The sequence below is a fragment of the Schistocerca americana genome, chromosome 2, assembly GCF_021461395.2.
Source record: "Schistocerca americana isolate TAMUIC-IGC-003095 chromosome 2, iqSchAmer2.1, whole genome shotgun sequence".
Taxonomy (NCBI): domain Eukaryota; kingdom Metazoa; phylum Arthropoda; class Insecta; order Orthoptera; family Acrididae; genus Schistocerca; species Schistocerca americana.
Genome location: NC_060120.1, coordinates 421,551,466 through 421,568,703, shown reverse-complemented (window position 1 = coordinate 421,568,703; position 17,238 = coordinate 421,551,466). Strand labels below are relative to the sequence as shown.

General features: G+C 39.9%; 1 protein-coding gene across 1 annotated transcript; it reads left to right on the top strand.

Annotated features, from left to right (window-relative positions):
• The first annotated feature begins 442 nt into the window (after positions 1-442).
• LOC124594065 (Down syndrome cell adhesion molecule-like protein Dscam2) lies at positions 443-13,398 on the top strand. The gene is made up of 7 exons (XM_047132415.1): positions 443-461; positions 1,711-1,869; positions 1,996-2,280; positions 8,307-8,475; positions 12,114-12,238; positions 12,371-12,796; positions 13,313-13,398. Exons 1-7 carry the CDS (start codon positions 443-445, stop codon positions 13,396-13,398), a joined length of 1,269 nt encoding a protein of 422 aa, XP_046988371.1.
• The last annotated feature ends 3,840 nt before the right edge of the window (positions 13,399-17,238 follow it).

Sequence of the window (17,238 nt, the reverse complement as noted above, 5' to 3'; positions counted from 1 at the left end):
ATGTTAATGAATAAAGCTACTATAATAACATTTTTTGCTGCATTTAACACTTATTTTCTGCTATCATCACTACTAATTGCTGTGGATTAAAATGAATCCTTTTGTATGTATGTGAAGAAATATTTTTTCATTGTATGTCTTTGATTCTTATGAAATAGGCGTACCTGCATGTGATTGGCCCACCGTATATCAAACCAATGCAGGACAAGAGAGTGGTTGCCGGAACGACTGTCACCTTCAACTGCTATGTCACAGGGTACCCCATCAGCAGCATTTACTGGGAGAAAGATGGTGAGTTGTTGCGACTGAACGGTTGTTGCTTGTCGTATTATCACCATAGAGCCTAGCAATATATTATTGTGCACCGTGTGCGATGCACCTTTCTCGACTCTTCGGCGGCTCTAGACTGCTGCTAGGAATGTTTTCGTTTGTGCTGTGACACATGAAGATGTTGCGTATCGGTACACATTAAAGGAGATATGGTTTGCCTGACTGGGATACTGGACACAGAGAGAGCTCAGAATCTGCTGACCACAGCGGTTATGCACATAGGGTTTGTCACGGCCGCACCGGCCTTCGACGCTTGCACCTAGGAATGGGAGGTCACTAAAACTACGGGGGCATTTCCCCAAGTGGACATCTGAAATTTGTTGAGCCCTCAAAGAGAGGCATTCAAATCAAAGACAAGGTCATCTGAAACTCTCTGGCGGAGTTTGAGTGTAAGGGGTAGTCATCGGTTTTGTTCCTGGTATAACAAAACATTTAGTGATTTGATCTTGATCCCAATGGTTTATAATACTTGCAACTAAGGAACTAGAGCACATGGGCCAAGAGACAGAATTATGACTATTACTAAGCATAACTGTTATGACCTGATGAAATTACGATCACCTGGTCATAACATAGATCTTTGACTAGGAGATGGTTGACAGGAACTACATCATATGAAATATTAGTTCACTTTATTACGTGAATGATAAAAAGATTTACTTAACTTTATTCAGTCATCGCCACATTATACGAAATAATTTGAATGTACGGTCAAACAGTAGCAAAACATCGATGTGGCGGACGTCGTAAGTGATAAAGACTTAGCCGATTTGGTCATTGATTATTGAGATATGTGATAAGTTTACAACATATTAAATGTGGTGGTGTATTTTCAGACACAAGTAAGTATTGAGCTTCGTAGACAGTACCTGTGTGGTTTAGACCGTTCGTTCAGCACCAGCATCTACCACCACATTCTGCTTATCGAGTTTATTAGTTGTAGAAGAAAGTGGAAAAGCTCTTATGTGTCCCAAAGCGTAAAGTAGTCATTCCAATTGAACCACATAATTACAAGATTCGGTAATACCAGACAATTCCTTCTAATAGGACAACGTAGTACGTTCAGTGAGGAAGGATTACTTATAATGTTAAATTTAATTTGTTGCACCAAATAACCAGTTTATCACAGCTCAAACATTTAAGTTTATCAGCTCATACATTTAATTTTAGCACTACTAGTTTTATCTTTCCTTAATTTCCTTGCCCCTTATGGGGAAGAGTTGGCTCGTAAAGATACAGCGTGCCGCTCTTCACCCACAGGTTTTAAATTAGCACAAGTAGTTTTTCATTAACGCTGACCTTCAGGTAGTCATCTCGTACTATATACACTGTGCCTTTTTCGGAAATCAGTTGTTTTCTCATTTAAAGTGTTTGTTTCAGGAAGACCTCTTATTGATACTCACCGCCAAACGGTGTTTTCAAATGGAACGCTTCTGATTAGAGACATCCGTAAAGTGGACGACGAGGGCGGTTACGTCTGCGTGGCCAGCAACCCAGATGGAGACACCGCCAGAAGGAAGATGAATGTTCAAGTTATGGGTAAGCTGACTACATGGTATATCAAACACGACGGCGCCAAATTAGCGTTTATGCAAATATGATTGACCAACTTTGTGTAACCGAATCTGTAATATAGATTTAAGCGTAACGACCATTCTCTTTCAGAGGCGCCGGAGATAGATCCCATATTGGTCAAGTCTAACCTTCAGCGAGGAATGAGAATCCATCTGACATGTATTATCAGTAAAGGAGATTTCCCAGTGTCCATTCGTTGGCTGAAAGATGGCAAGGCAATTCCTCATGGGCAAGGAATCACAGAAAAGACGATAGACGATTACTCGAGCACACTGAGCTTCAACGGCCTCGCTGTGAATCATTCTGGAAATTATACTTGTCAGGCGTCGAATGCGGCAGCCATCACGAACTACACGGTACCGATCATAGTAAATGGTAAGCACATCACTGTAAAGAGTATTTTAACTTATAACTGATTAATGCCCTTCAGCACAATATTAGCCTTGTACTTGAGATAATATACGGATAAGATATTTCACATTTGACGCAATAATCATTCTACTTCCAGAGGATACATCGTTTGAAGTTTTGTTCCTAAGATAAATACTTAGAATTCTAGGAAGAATTATAAGTATTTGTTCAATTTACTTCATGAAGTAAAAAGTGGAGAAGTGGTTAATGTCTCTTGAAAGTTGATTGTACTTCCCAGACCAACTAACTGAATAGCAAAGTTTATTTCCCCACCAACTCCTCGTCAAGATTTAGACTATCTGTGTCTTCCGTAAGCCACATCAGGCGAATAGGTTAATAAGGTGACGATCGATTTACTCGCCCCACTTTGTCGAACCGATCTGGCGCCAACACCAATTGCTTTTATATCTGCGGGACGTTAAAACCTAACTTACATTCCTTTGTTTGCGACAAGTGGCATACACTATCTTAAGCAGTCGCCATTGCGAAATATTCTCCTCAAAAATTATATCAATAGTTGGCAGTCTGTTGATATCGCTAGAATACTCCTAGGAAGAATGTTCATCAACTGGACTGTACATAGCAATGAAGAAACCATTCCAAAATTTATTTTTCACGGTTTTACTATGTTTGTACCCGCAGCCAGATTTTTCAGCTAACCCAGTAAATTTAAGAGACATTAAAATTTTTCACTTTTAATCCCTCTCTATCATGAAAGACTGTTTCAATGGATTAGGTGAATTCATTTTATTTTCATACAAATTGAGCGTAAATACATTAACTTGACAATATCTTAAAGATATTAGTTTGAAATTTTTATACCAGCCTCTGACGGACATGATGAGACCCCATGTATAATACGAAAGACTTTTTCTTTCATAATATTTATTTAGCATTCATCATTATCACATAATAACACTACATAACGGGAAACAACAGAAAACACACTCATTTTATAAATACAGTATTATGAAAAAGATAGGTTGCTAATCACCACACAGCAGAGTTGTTAGTCGCAGATAGGCAGAACAAAAAGACTGTCAAACAAGTAAGATAAGTGAAACGCAGGAAAGAAGGATGAGCATTGGGTAACTTGTTTGACAGTCTTTTTGTTGCGCCTTTCTGCGACACAGCATCTCCGCTGTATGGTGATTAGCAATCTATCCTTTTCATGATATTATCATTATTCCAGCCTGGATATTCAATGTTTCATTTTATAAATAATTATACACTCTATAACACATTCACATTTTAGTCTTCAATACAGAAATCAGTAAGACATTGGCCACAGAGTTATTTCTTAGGTGCTCTTTTGTATGATTCACGTTTCAGTTCTTTTTCCGCAGTAGTAATCATAATTCTGTAAACGGGTAAATCAGTTTTACAAGGATGCTGGGAATGTCTTGGAAACGCAATTTAAGAACAACAAAAATAACGTAGTTCATACATACAGGCTTTTACATACCAAAAGTCTAGTTTGACAAGGATGGAAAAGGTAGTCTGCGGTCTTGTAGTGGGAACCATCCTAGCATTTGCCTCAAGTAATTTATGAAATTTAAGAAAACTTAAATCAGGATAGTCAAATGGAGACTGTAGCCTCCACTCCCGCAAATACAAGGTCACTCTGTTCAAAACCGTGCTCCCTCATTCGATTTTTCCCCAGTGTACAATACTGTTTCACAAAGGCGTTATGTAATATTGTAAAAATCTAGTGCAACACTGTTCATGCACTGCTCACTTCCAGTCACTGCACAAAATACATATACAATGCATACATTACTTCATAATGCAACACTACATAAACTACCAATTGACGTCACCGCCATAGTGACTAAGTGTAGTTAGCCTTTGTGCGTGCCGCAACATCCCATTTTCTGGTTTTGAAAACTCAGTGGCGCTGTAGCCAGGATCACTATGGAGAGGAAATCTAAAACCATCATCAGTTTTCATGGTCACAGCTTGACACTTTTACAGGTGATATTTAAAACATTGACTAACTCTCGCATGTAATAGTGATTATCCTCGGTGGATATCTTAATGCTCTCTGGAAAGCCAGCCACTGAAATATTCTCCTGACATTCTTTCTTCAACAGTTTGAAAGTTAACTGCAAAAATCAATCTAACGCAAAGTGAAATGTTGCGAAAAGTCTGAGTAATAAAATTCTTAGGGCTGAAAATAGCAGCTAATCAGTGGGGGAGCGACATTTTCTTCAGTTACAGCACACGTGAAAAAAAGTTATTGTGTTCTTTCGTGTATTTCTGTTCCTCGAAAAGACAATAGAAATTATATAAGAAGCAATCAAAAAGTTTCCGTTTGAGGGTGTTGCTGCAGGCCATTTGCAACGTAACATGACTCCGATGCGGGTATATAAGCAGCGATATGTACGTAAGTGTTTGGTGGGGCATTCGTGTCTTTCCAACGTGCATGTTGTAAATTCTGAAACGTGAACTATGATGACGCTATTATAAATGCGTCTAAACAGTACCAACATGCTGTTATTCTTTTCTCGGCTGCCGAAGGACAATCGCCGGCAGACATCCATCGGAGAATGAAGAGTGTCTTCGGGGCAGCATGCCTGTAGAAAACCACCGTTGTGGAAATGTGCACCAAGTTCCGTCCTGCTACTTCATGATAACGCTCGATCTCAAGCCGTATATGTTGTAACGCAGAAGTTACGTCAACTCAAGTGCGAGATACTCGAGCGCCCACCCCATAATCCTGATCTTTCGCCATGCGATTGTTACGCTTCGATACCTTAAGAACAGCCTTGAAGTTCGACGATTCCTGTCGGAAGAGGATATGTAGTAGGTAGCTACGGATTTCTTCATACAGCGGGACACAGTGTTTCACCGAGCGGGCATCTTCAACGTGGTGCTTCGGCGGGAAGATTGCCTCTATTCTCAGGGCGGTTTTGCATGATTAGCATACCGATTCTGGACTGTTCGACCTTCGAACGGACACTTTTCAATCGCCCCTTATATTTCAAGCTTTCTCGAATTACAGCTGAGCTTTTCTAAAGAAGTCTCGCAGTATTTTCGGCGTTCTTTTCGCAACCGCTATCAGAAATTGGAAACTCTCCAAATGCGTTAATCGGTATTTAAAGGCCGCCCACATTCCGTTCGTGTGCTAGTGCAGCATATTCAATGGAAAGTGGTTGGCAGTCGTCTTATTGTCGTAGGTAAAGAAAATTTCGTAAAGATAAAAATATTTTCCAAAAGAATTATGACCGTGATTGCAGGTTCCAACTATACATCCATTCTTCATCGATCCTCACGCTCTATGAATCACCGAAGTATCTAAGAATTATAAGGCTTTGGCCTGCGCGATCAGAGCGCCAGCTTATCTTTTGAATAGTGAACAAATTATATTCCTGAATAAGCAGTAACTTTTCCCTATGCGTTCGTTGAAATTTCTCTAATAATTAACTCACAGCTGTTAGACCAAGTCACCATGCAATGAAAATTCCTTAATAGCGACTGTTGGCAATGCTTAGACTACGCAAATGAATCTAGTCGTAACAAAAGAGGTATGTAATCAACACGGAGAAGCTGTTTATGCGTTACTGCGCTCTGGGCGCCAGCAACAAGCAACATTGGCCTCCATGTTTTTCAACGTCACGCCTACCGAACGTTTCTACTGGACAGATGCAACAGATGCTGGATAATCATATCTTTCTGGGATCTAAATATAAATTAAAAGTATTTTATTGCTACTAAAACGTGATCAGTGCAAGTGCAGTGTACAGTTGTATTAATCGTAGTAATGATAGTCGGAATATCGGACTTTAGCTAGGCACCAGAATGTTTTCAGATACATTTCATATATGTAACTGTCAGGTCTGACAAATTTCTACATCGTATTTTCTGGATCTTCGTCGTCATTTGCAGTGTGAAGCAGCTGATTTTAATAAGATACTCTTCCTTACTGCATTTAGTAAGACATAGTGGATCGACAATACAATCCCTCTGTTTGTCCAGAGTAAAATTAGGTGTTAAACAATAACTACAATTGGCACATAGCCTATGCAGGTATATAAACTCTAAACTAGTATTTACTTCTTGTACAGAATTGCTTTGAAAAACAACGAGCTAACACAACAATGGATAACCAACATAGGGCGGCAACAAGTGGCGGTCTAATCAGCGTAGTTATATACGCTCTCCTCATCTTAGGGCTTCTGGTAAATGCTCTTTTCTGAGAAACAAAAATCCTAACGTAATGTTTGTTTGTGTGTGTGTGTGTGTGTGTGTGTGTGTGTGTGTGTGTGTGTGTATTGGAGAGAGAGAGAGAGAGGAAACATGACAGACCTATATTCCATTAGAACTACTGAAAGTTCCTCAAAAAACATGACGCCAGAACAAAAATATCTGACCCACATACATGGAGTTTCCACAACAGCAGCAATAATTAATAAGCAATAAGTACCAACGAGGTATATAAATATATTTCTTTCATAAACGGTAAGGCAGAACTTCCTAGAGCGAAGCACACTAAACGTCATTCAAGTCAGAAGTGTAATAACTGTAAGCAAGAGTTGTACAACAATTCGCCTGTGTCTGTAGAGTAAGATAGATCATTAATTACAGAAATGCGCATGTTTATAATAAAGTCAGCAGAATAATGCAGCAGCTCGCACATCGCAAGCATAACACTTGAGATGACATAGTACACGAAAAATGCACTTTGTATTTGGGAATTATTTTCCAAAAAGCGTAGTGCGGCCTATAAAAAATCGGTACTGGCACTAACAAATGTAATTGTATGACAAACAAAACCATATGATTATGTAGTAGCAGACTAGTATATCACTTAACGTGACGTTACAAAATATGACGGCTAAGTTGTACTCGTACCGGATACAAATATATTCCAATTACAGTTTCATCTTGGTAAATTTCCACCTCAAGGAGTAAACGCCCAAGGCAAAGAGCGCTGAGCTCTCATAAATGCGAATTGACAATGTTTATTTTCTATGTTATGTGCATAATTATAGTGACATAATAATATTACTTTTAAAGATCCCCGCATGGGGACTAAATAACCCGTAATACATAAAAATCGATCATAATACATGATACATTACACCACTTTACCTAATCAGTAGGTAACATTTTGAGTGCGAACTATTGTTTGTAAGGGATCCACAGAGGAATACCTTAATTAGCACCTTCTTCCTGATTTGGGTTGGTAAATACAACAATTGGCTACTCTCTGCATTGATATCTGCATGTTCCCTAACGAACATTGTCGGCTGTATCACGACTAGCATCTGATTCCGCAGCATTTCCTTGTCCTTAATAATAGATGCATTCCCTGTCGCGAATTTGTCTGTACCACTTTCAGAGAGAGTCAAAGTCCACGTCGAGCCACCAACACTGGCTCCTCGCACGTGTTCAAGCTTTCATGAACTACGATCGGTGAAAGTTAATACCTACATCCGAACTTCGAATTTATTTTCATAAGATGATGGTAAGCATATGGATATCTTCTCAACGGTCGTGAAAATACAACTTTGTTAAATCTTCCAGTGAATTGTAATTATGCTATTTATTTAACTAATTCCCATTTAACTACCGTGTGCAGTCAACAAATCAGCGTACATTTCTCCTGTATTCTCGAAAGATATTTCGTCATTAATGTGTCGAAGGTGGAGGAACTTAAGGCCGCTCAACGCCGGGGTTGTCAGATCATTAATGTGTCTCGTTCTTCCTTTATCATACTTACAGCAATCGGGCGTGTTGCCACCTAGATGTTATACTAACAATGCAGTTCTACTTTTGATTTTAGTCAGTACCTTGAAAATGCATAATTCAAAGTAAAAAAAATGCACACTCTGTTCAAAACTACCAAAATCTCTTACTGCAAGCAGTGTCGTAGGAAAGAGTGTCAGAGCATTATTTTTCACGTTTACCAACAATATGTAAATATTGTCTGCTACCTGTAGTAAGTACACCGTTCTTTTCTAAACCATTCTGCGTCACTTTCACAGTACCTCCGTCGTGGCAAACAGAGCCCAACGACACAGAGGTAGTGCTTGGTAGCAGTCTTATGGTGGACTGCGCAGCTGATGGTTCTCCCATGCCACGCATTCAGTGGAAAAAGGAATCACCAATTCCTGTGTCTCCGTTCCAAGATATACACAGGACAGAAAATTTCAAGTAAGTGAAAAAAAATAAACAAGCAAAGAAATGGTTTTTTTTCTAGTTGAATACAAGTATATAGTAGTAGCTATGTCAGTATTATGTTTCTCGCTAATCATAGTTCGTCTAATCACAGATAAAGATATAAAAGGCTTCCAACAAACATGCTGCTCATAGTACTGCAGTAGTATAGCATTCACTTCTTGTATATTTGAATATTTTGGAATAACTGTGAATCATAAGAAAGGTCATAGCAAAAATAATATTATAATGATTGAGAGGGAGGTCTAAGATCTTTTTGCATCCTTATGAGTCAGCATTTATCAAATATAATCGGCTTAAGTTGCTAAACTCGTATATTTGAAGACAAAACGTGAAAGTAAATTCATAAAACTGAAATCAGTCACTTTTTTGAATAGCTCTTTATTATTCCATAAACCAGTTTTCGAACCTTTTTCTTGTTCATCTTCTGATGGCTTTCCGGAAGTTACGTATCTATTTCTAGCATAGTGCTGCTTGCCGGCTTGCGACAGTATGGGCGGCTTTTTTCTGTTAGTGTCCATCTGTCTGCTTCCATTGTGATGGCCATTTGACACCTCACTTCACACACTTTTACACAATATGCATGCATTTACACTATGATAGCAAAACTTTGCCAGCATCCACCTAAAGATAGTATCTTGGTATTCATTCTTACCAGTTCTCGTTTCTCCTGGTCGATGTACACGTCCTCTAAAGAATTTATTTTGTGGCATTTCTTCTAAACTGACAACCGAATTGCACGACTTGCAGTACCTCATTAATTTCTCCGGATATATCTGCGGAGCAACATGAGCACTGAAAGCACTTTTTGAACTCCGAAATTTACATTACCCTTTGTAAATTTCTTAGGTTACGACACAGCGTCACGTTGTTAAAGATTTATTACGTTCCGACCGCCTCTTCTGAAGCCATTTTGTGAAGGCTTGTTACCAGCAGCATTTCCTGAATCGTGTGCCTCTCCCCGTCTCTGTGTACTACAGATTATAAGTATCTCGAAACGTCCAGAGTTAGCTTCAGCTTTAGTATTTGGCAGCTGTCGACAGAACGTTTCATTGTCAGCAAGAGTTTCCAGTTACAGCAATGGTCAAACTGTTTCCCACCTCAGCTTTCCCGAACTGATGTGATTCGCAGGAACTGCATTATTATTAGCTTTCCAGTTCCTCGCGTTTCGCGAAGTCGTTACAGAAGCACAGAGAAATAGCAGCAGCTACATTTGATTCACACCTAACTGGACGGCTGCCACACTACCACCAATACTAGATACTGTAATACTGGATAACTCTCGAAATGAGAATATGCGATGGGAGAACTACTGTGAGTGAGTAGGAAGGAAACCAGTTTAAATAAGATCACAGTGTGCCATAATGGCAAACCGTGTAACGAATAAAATCGCCGATAACAGGGTCCAGTCCAGAAAGTGAGAATAAATTTTACGAAATGTCCACCAACGCAGAAGACATAAGCATTTAAATGTCGAATGCTCTGGAGAACTTACTCTGGTTTCGAACTACAACTATGCCAGGTGAAAGGCCTGAAAAGGTCAAAGAGCAATAAGGTGCGTCTCATAGCATACTCATGTGTAAAACGAAGCATGGGGATATACATCGAGATATGTTGAATGAAAAGGGTTTGCCTGCCAAAAGAACAATGTGTAAAGCCTTTGTAGACTACTATAACAGAACGTTGCGGAAAGATCTCTCACAAGAAATTCTGGTCATACGTAAAGGTTATCAGTGACACCAAAGTTAAATGTCCATATACTCCTGGATGAAACAGGAACCGAATTATAGGACAGCAAAGTAAAATCAGAAATGCTCAATATCGGTTTCAAATGTTTCTTTCCAAAAGAATATATAGCAATAATACCTTAGTGTAATTTTAGCACCACTGAAAGGATGAGTAATACAGATATTAGTGTCAGTAGTGCCGAGAAACAATTGAACTCGCAAAAATTAAACAACGCTCCAGATCTGATAGAATTATAACAGATTCTAAATAGAGCTAACAACTGAGTTGACTCCCACTGTAACCATAATATAAGTAGAACTCTAAAATGAAAAGTGTTTAGAAGGAAGCATAAGTCATTCCTGTCTACAAGGAAGATAGCCGAAGTTTCCACAAAACAACCGTCCTGTTTTTTTTTTTTATATTCATGTTTTACAGAATATAAGAATATATTCTGAGCTCAAACATCTGGTATGTCAAACAGAATGACCTCATCGATTCCAAACAGAATGGGTTCTGCAAACATCGGTCTTGCAAAACCCAACTCACACTTTTCTGACGTGACATCCTGAATCTAGTCAGACAGGTAGATGCACTACTTATTTAGTTCCAAAATTCATTTGACTCAGTACCACCCCAAATTTTATCCACTAAAGTCCGATCGAATGGAAACGGAAAGTTGAGACTGGACTGAAGATTTCTTGTCAGGGAAGACGCAGCATGTTATCATGGATGGTGAGTGATCGACAAAACTAGAAGTACGTATCTTCAGGCGTGCTCCAGGAAAGTTTATGGGGACTCTTGGTGTCCATATTGCAAATTAACGACTTAGCAGACAATATTAACACCAAACTCAGATGTTTCGCGGATGATTCAGTTATTTATAATGAAGTACTGAGTCGCACAAATATCTGAACTTACATTGATAATGTTTCACCGTGGTGCAAAAGATTGACAGTTTGCTTCAAATGTACAAAAATGTAAAAATGTGCATTTCACGAAGCACAGAAAGTTAGTATGCTGCGGCTACAGCATCAGTAAAACACAAATTAAATCAGTCAACAAGTACAAGGAATAGGAGTAACAATTTGTGGGGACATAAGGTGGTAAGTGCATTCATTGGTAGCATATTTGGAAAATGCTAGCAGCCTGCAAGGAAGACAGTTTATTAAACACATGTGCGACCCTCCTACAATTTTGCTCAAGTGTGTGAAACCAGTATCAAATAAATCAGAGGACACTGAAAGCATTCGAAGAAATCCAGTATGAATGGTGAGAGATTTATTTGATCCAAGCGAAATTGTCACGAAAATGTTGTAAATCCTAAACTGGCAGACACCTGAAGACAGACCCCAATTATCTTGCAAACGCAAGCTTACCAACTTGTAAGAAACAGTATTAAGTGAAAAACCTAGGATCAAAAGTCATCCTCCTACTATCACTTCCTGGTCTTGCTGCCCTTGCACTGGTAGGCCTACAAGGAAATCAGTTTATACACGGTGAAGGTATTTCTGATCTACCTAATTTTGTTGTGAAGCATTGCCATAACAGAATAACAGGCACTTAAAAGACACGTTGGTCATGGGTATACCAACTGCAGCTTCAATAAACTTTGCGGAAATTTCTTCTGAGAAACTGACAAGATTTTCATGCGCATTAAGACAAGATAGGTTTCTTGTAGAGTAAGAAAACTTTAAAATACGAGCTTTGCCGTCAACGTCTTTGGTTTTGAGGAATGTCATTTTCAAATACACACAGAATTTCTTGACAATATTTAGTAATTAGTAACACGTTCTATACACATAACAACAAAGTCTTACAGTTACTCTAGACTTGTATTTTGCAACTAATGTACAGTATATCATTTTCTTCATCTGCTGCTGTTATAGAGTTCTTGAGAATGGCAGTCTGTGGATACAAGACGTGCTTCTAGAAGATAAAGGCTATTACGTCTGCGAAGCCAATAGCGGTATCGGAGTTACTCTCAATAAGGGAATCTACATCACCGTACATGGTCAGTACTTACATGTGTAAGTTTCTTAATTTTTCGCCGTTGACATTTAATCATTGTAACTTGAACACACATCATCGAGATCAGACACTGTGATTCTCAAATTTAAAAAAAAAAAATCTGTTTCCGTTTCAGTCCCAGCAAGGTTTTCCACAGCATTTCACAATGTTACTGCGAGAAAAGGCAGCACTGCAATACTGGACTGCGTAGCTGACGGAGATAAACCACTAGAAATAAAATGGCACCATGCAAACCGCTTGCTTAAACCGGATCACGTAAAAATGGACGTGAAGGAAGAAAAGCTGGATTTTGGGCTTCGCTCAAAACTGACGATAAAGCATGTTCATCGAGACGATTCGGCTTTATTCGGATGCTTAGCCAGCAATAAATATGGCAGTGACCGCATGGAATTCCATCTGATTGTTCAAGAAAACCCAGAACCACCATTTAACGTTCGTTTGATTAATTTTTCGAGCAGAACAGCCAATATTAGCTGGGAGATGCCTTATGATGGAAACAGCCCGATACACACTTTCATTATACAGATCAAAAATGTTTCAGGTATGAAACAAGTCATGTTATTTATGTATGTTGTCAGTAATAGCTTATTATTACAGTATTATGTCATTGGTTATGACTGCCTTATTGGCAAAATATGTTTTGTGCATAGATTGTTATTATAGCATTTTGTCTGCCTTATTGGCAAAATATTATGTTTTTGTACCTTTCTTCGTTCACTTATTTAGGTGACATCAACGTACCTTCAAAAATCTATCAGCTACTGTAGTACTCTTGCAAGACTGTTTCTAAGGACATACTTTAAATGAGAGCACCTATTATTATTCATATTTCTAATGGCGCGCTTTTGTTTCAATGTAATACATAAATTTTCAAGGACTTTCTTGCAGTGAAAAACGAATTTGCATTTGCAAAGCCTATTCTCTTGGTGACATAGAATGCCTGTCGTTAAAATTGTAAAAGCAGCTATTCATGCGTTCAGTATGGGCCTGAGTCTTAAAATATTTTACTGTATATTATATTATATTACATTATATTATATGACGTCTGTTTTCACAGGCAAGGTGGTAATGGGACCTGTACTCACCAAAGTAATAAGATCTGATATGGCTAATAATCCTGCAGACATCATAAAAATTATTTAAAACGCTAAGGGGGACATATTTAACTGTTGTAGAGGACTATAATTCGAGAGGAAGAAAGGGAAGAGAAGGAAAATAGTAAGAAAATTCACTCTGGGGCAAAGAAATAAAAGGAAAACCACCCTGGTTGAATTTTGTACATACGACAGTTTAATGACTACTAATTCTTGAGCTAAAACCCACAAAAGGAATTTGCATAAATGGAAGAGATCCATAGCCACTGGAATATTTCAGATGGATTTTATAATGGCAAAACAGTTATTTCAATTCCAGATAACTGTAAATCATCTCTAGGGGTAAATGTGGACTCTGATCATACTTTATTGCTTATGAACTGCACATTAAAACTGAAGAAATTGCAGGAAGACAAGAAGTTAAAAAGATGCAACCTGAAAAAGTTGAATGGACCAGAGACTGTTGAGAGTTTCAAAGAAAGTATTAGGCAACCCTTTCTGAAACAGGGGAAATGTAAACCACCATGTTATTCAGTTTGTACACTGAGCGAGATGTGAAGAAAACCAAGGGGAAATCCGGGAAAGAAACTGAAGTGCAGGGAGAAGAAATAAGAACTGATGACACTGTAATTCTACTTGGGACCTCCAAGAACTTGTAAAACTTACTGAACATAATTGATAGTGTATTAAAAGGAGATATGAAAAGAATATCAACAAAACTAAAACGATAGTAATGGAATGTGTATTCATTAAATTAGGCGATGCTGGGAGAATTAGAATAGGAATTAGAATAGAAAACGTAAAGCAGAAGTAATAGCAAGTAGGTTAAATAAAGCAGGGGATTCTGAGAGTACAAAATTAGTAAGTGAGATACTTAAAATGGTAGATGAGTCTTACTATTCGGGAACCACGATAACTGACGATGACGGAAGCAGTGAGAGTATAAAATGTGGGCGGAAAAGTTTATGAAAAAAATGTTTAGCATCTAAAAGATGAACATAAATTTAAGTGTCAGAGAGTCTTTTCTGGAGATATTTGTCTGGACTGTACTCTGGTGCGCAGGTAAAACGTAAACGATGTAAAGCTCAGACAAGAAAAGAATAGAAACTTTTGAAATGTAGTGCTAGAATAGAATTCTGAAGATTAGATGGCTAGATCAGGTAACTAATGAGAGGATAATGAATCAAACCAGGGAAAAAAGAAATAATTTAAGAAAAACCTTCTCTAAAAGAAGAAATCTGTTGATAGCATACATCCCGAGGCATCAAGGAATCGTGAATTTTATAATGGAAGGAAGTATGCGGGGCAAAATTTATTGAGGCAGAACAAGATTTGACTTCAGTAAGCAGTGTGAAATGAATGTAGGTTGCTGTAGTTATGTCGATATGAAGAGGCTCACATAGGTCATACTAGCGTAGAGAACCGCATCGAACCAGTATTTAGACTGAAAGTCAACTACAGCCCTGTATTGTATCATATCACTGTGTTCAGGCATCTCATTTGGCGTTAATCATTTTTAAAAAATATAGCACATACCGATACATATTCATTGTTACTAAATACTGCCGCTTGCTTTGACTCTAGCTTAGAGGTGTAATAGGTATACAAAGAGCAGTCCGTCGTAGATTAAAAGTCTACCCATTACTAACCCTGATTCGCTTTCATAAAAAATTTGTTATATCTTGGTATGCACTTTCTGTCATATGCCATAGACTTTGTGAACCTACTGTGCTTCTTGTTAAGAGTAAACAATGCTTCTCTGTATCCCAATTCCACTGTGTACAATGGCCTGTAAGGTTGTTAAAGGAATTGACTTATTTTTGACCCAATAAATTTTTCGAAAAACGTAATATAAACTAATACTGCTTCTTCAGCACGACGGTCCAGAGAATGATTTTCATTTGCTACTCATTTCTCAAGCAGCGGTATTTCTATTAGTGATCACAGAAGATAGATGGAAATAGTGGAATGTGCATGGTGGGTGCGGGATGGGGGACAAAAATACCATGACATAATCATCTATTATAAGCTTTCTTTCACCTACCTTAACATCGTAAACCAAAAATAGAACAAACTTACTGATTTGATTCTATAAGGGGTGGGTGGGATGATTTTTAATAAACGTTCTACCGTCAGCAAGGTATCTTTATGTAGAGACGATAGGAGCTGGATGCCCTTCTGAATGGAATAAACTCAGACTTATTCAAACATTTGTACTGACTAACAATAAGCTACAGGAGGAGGGTACATATGGTTCGCATACAAGGTAGCAATGTCATTACTTACGTGTCAGAAGAAACGCAGCAACAAGGTTTACAATGATGGCCAGATTTCCAATAACTCAACAAATTCCTGGTTATCAATAGCCTCCCTGGCTCATCATGATCAGGAAATTGAGTAGAGTACAAATATGGGTAGACGACAGCTTCAAGGCCATTCCCCCAAAATAATAGTAAATTCGATTAAAATCTGCTTACGCAAGTCCACATATACACTCCTGGAAATGGAAAAAAGAACACATTGACACCGGTGTGTCAGACCCACCTTACTTGCTCCGGACACTGCGAGAGGGCTGTACAAGCAATGATCACACGCACGGCAAAGCGGACACACCAGGAACTGCGGTGTTGGCCGTCGAATGGCGCTACCTGCGCAGCATTTATGCACCGCCGCCGTCAGTGTCAGCCAGTTTGCCGTGGCATACGGAGCTCCATCGCAGTCTTTAACACTGGTAGCATGCCGCGACAGCGTGGGCGTGAACCGTATGTGCAGTTGACGGACTTTGAGCGAGGGCGTATAGTGGGCATGCGGGAGGCCGGGTGGACGTACCGCCGAATAGCTCAACACGTGGGGCGCGAGGTCTCCACAGTACATCGATGTTATCGCCAGTAGTTGGCGGAAGGTGCACGTGCCCGTCGACCTGGGACCGGACCGCAGCGACGCACGGATGCACGCCAAGACCGTAGGATCCTACGCAGTGCCGTAGGGGACCGCACCGCCACTTCCCAGCAAATTAGGGACACTGTTGCTCCTGTGGTATCGGCGAGGACCATTCGCAACCGTCTCCATGAAGCTGGGCTACGGTCCCGCACACCGTTAGGCCGTCTTCCGCTCACGCCCCAACATCGTGCAGCCCGCCTCCAATGGTGTCGTGACAGGCGTGAATGGAGGGACCAATGGAGGCGTGTCGTCTTCAGCGATAAGAGTCGCTTCTGCCTTGGTGCCAATGATGGTCGTATGCGTGTTTGGCGCCGTGCAGGTGAGCGCCACAATCAGGACTGCATACGACCGAGGCACACAGGGCCAACACCCGGCATCATGGTGTGGGGAGCGATCTCCTACACTGGCCGTACACCACTGGTGATCGTCGAGGGGACACTGAATAGTGCACGGTACATCCAAACCGTCATCGAACCCATCGTTCTACCATTCCTAGACCGGCAAGGGAACTTGCTGTTCCAACAGGACAATGCACGTCCGCATGTATCCCGTGCCACCCAACGTGCTCTAGAAGGTGTAAGTCAACTACCCTGGCCAGCAAGATATCCGGATCTGTCCCCCATTGAGCATGTTTGGGACTGGATGAAGCGTCGTCTCACGCGGTCTGCACGTCCAGCACGAACGCTGGTCCAACTGAGGCGCCAGGTGGAAATGGCATGGCAAGCCGTTCCACAGGACTACATCCGGCATCTCTACGATCGTCTCCATGGGAGAATAGCAGCCTGCATTGCTGCGAAAGGAGGATATACACTGTACTAGTGCCGACATTGTGCATGCTCTGTTGCCTGTGTCTATGTGCCTGTGGTTCTGTCAGTGTGATCATGTGATGTATCTGACCCCAGGAATGTGTCAATAAAGTTTCCCCTTCCTGGGACAATGAATTCACGGT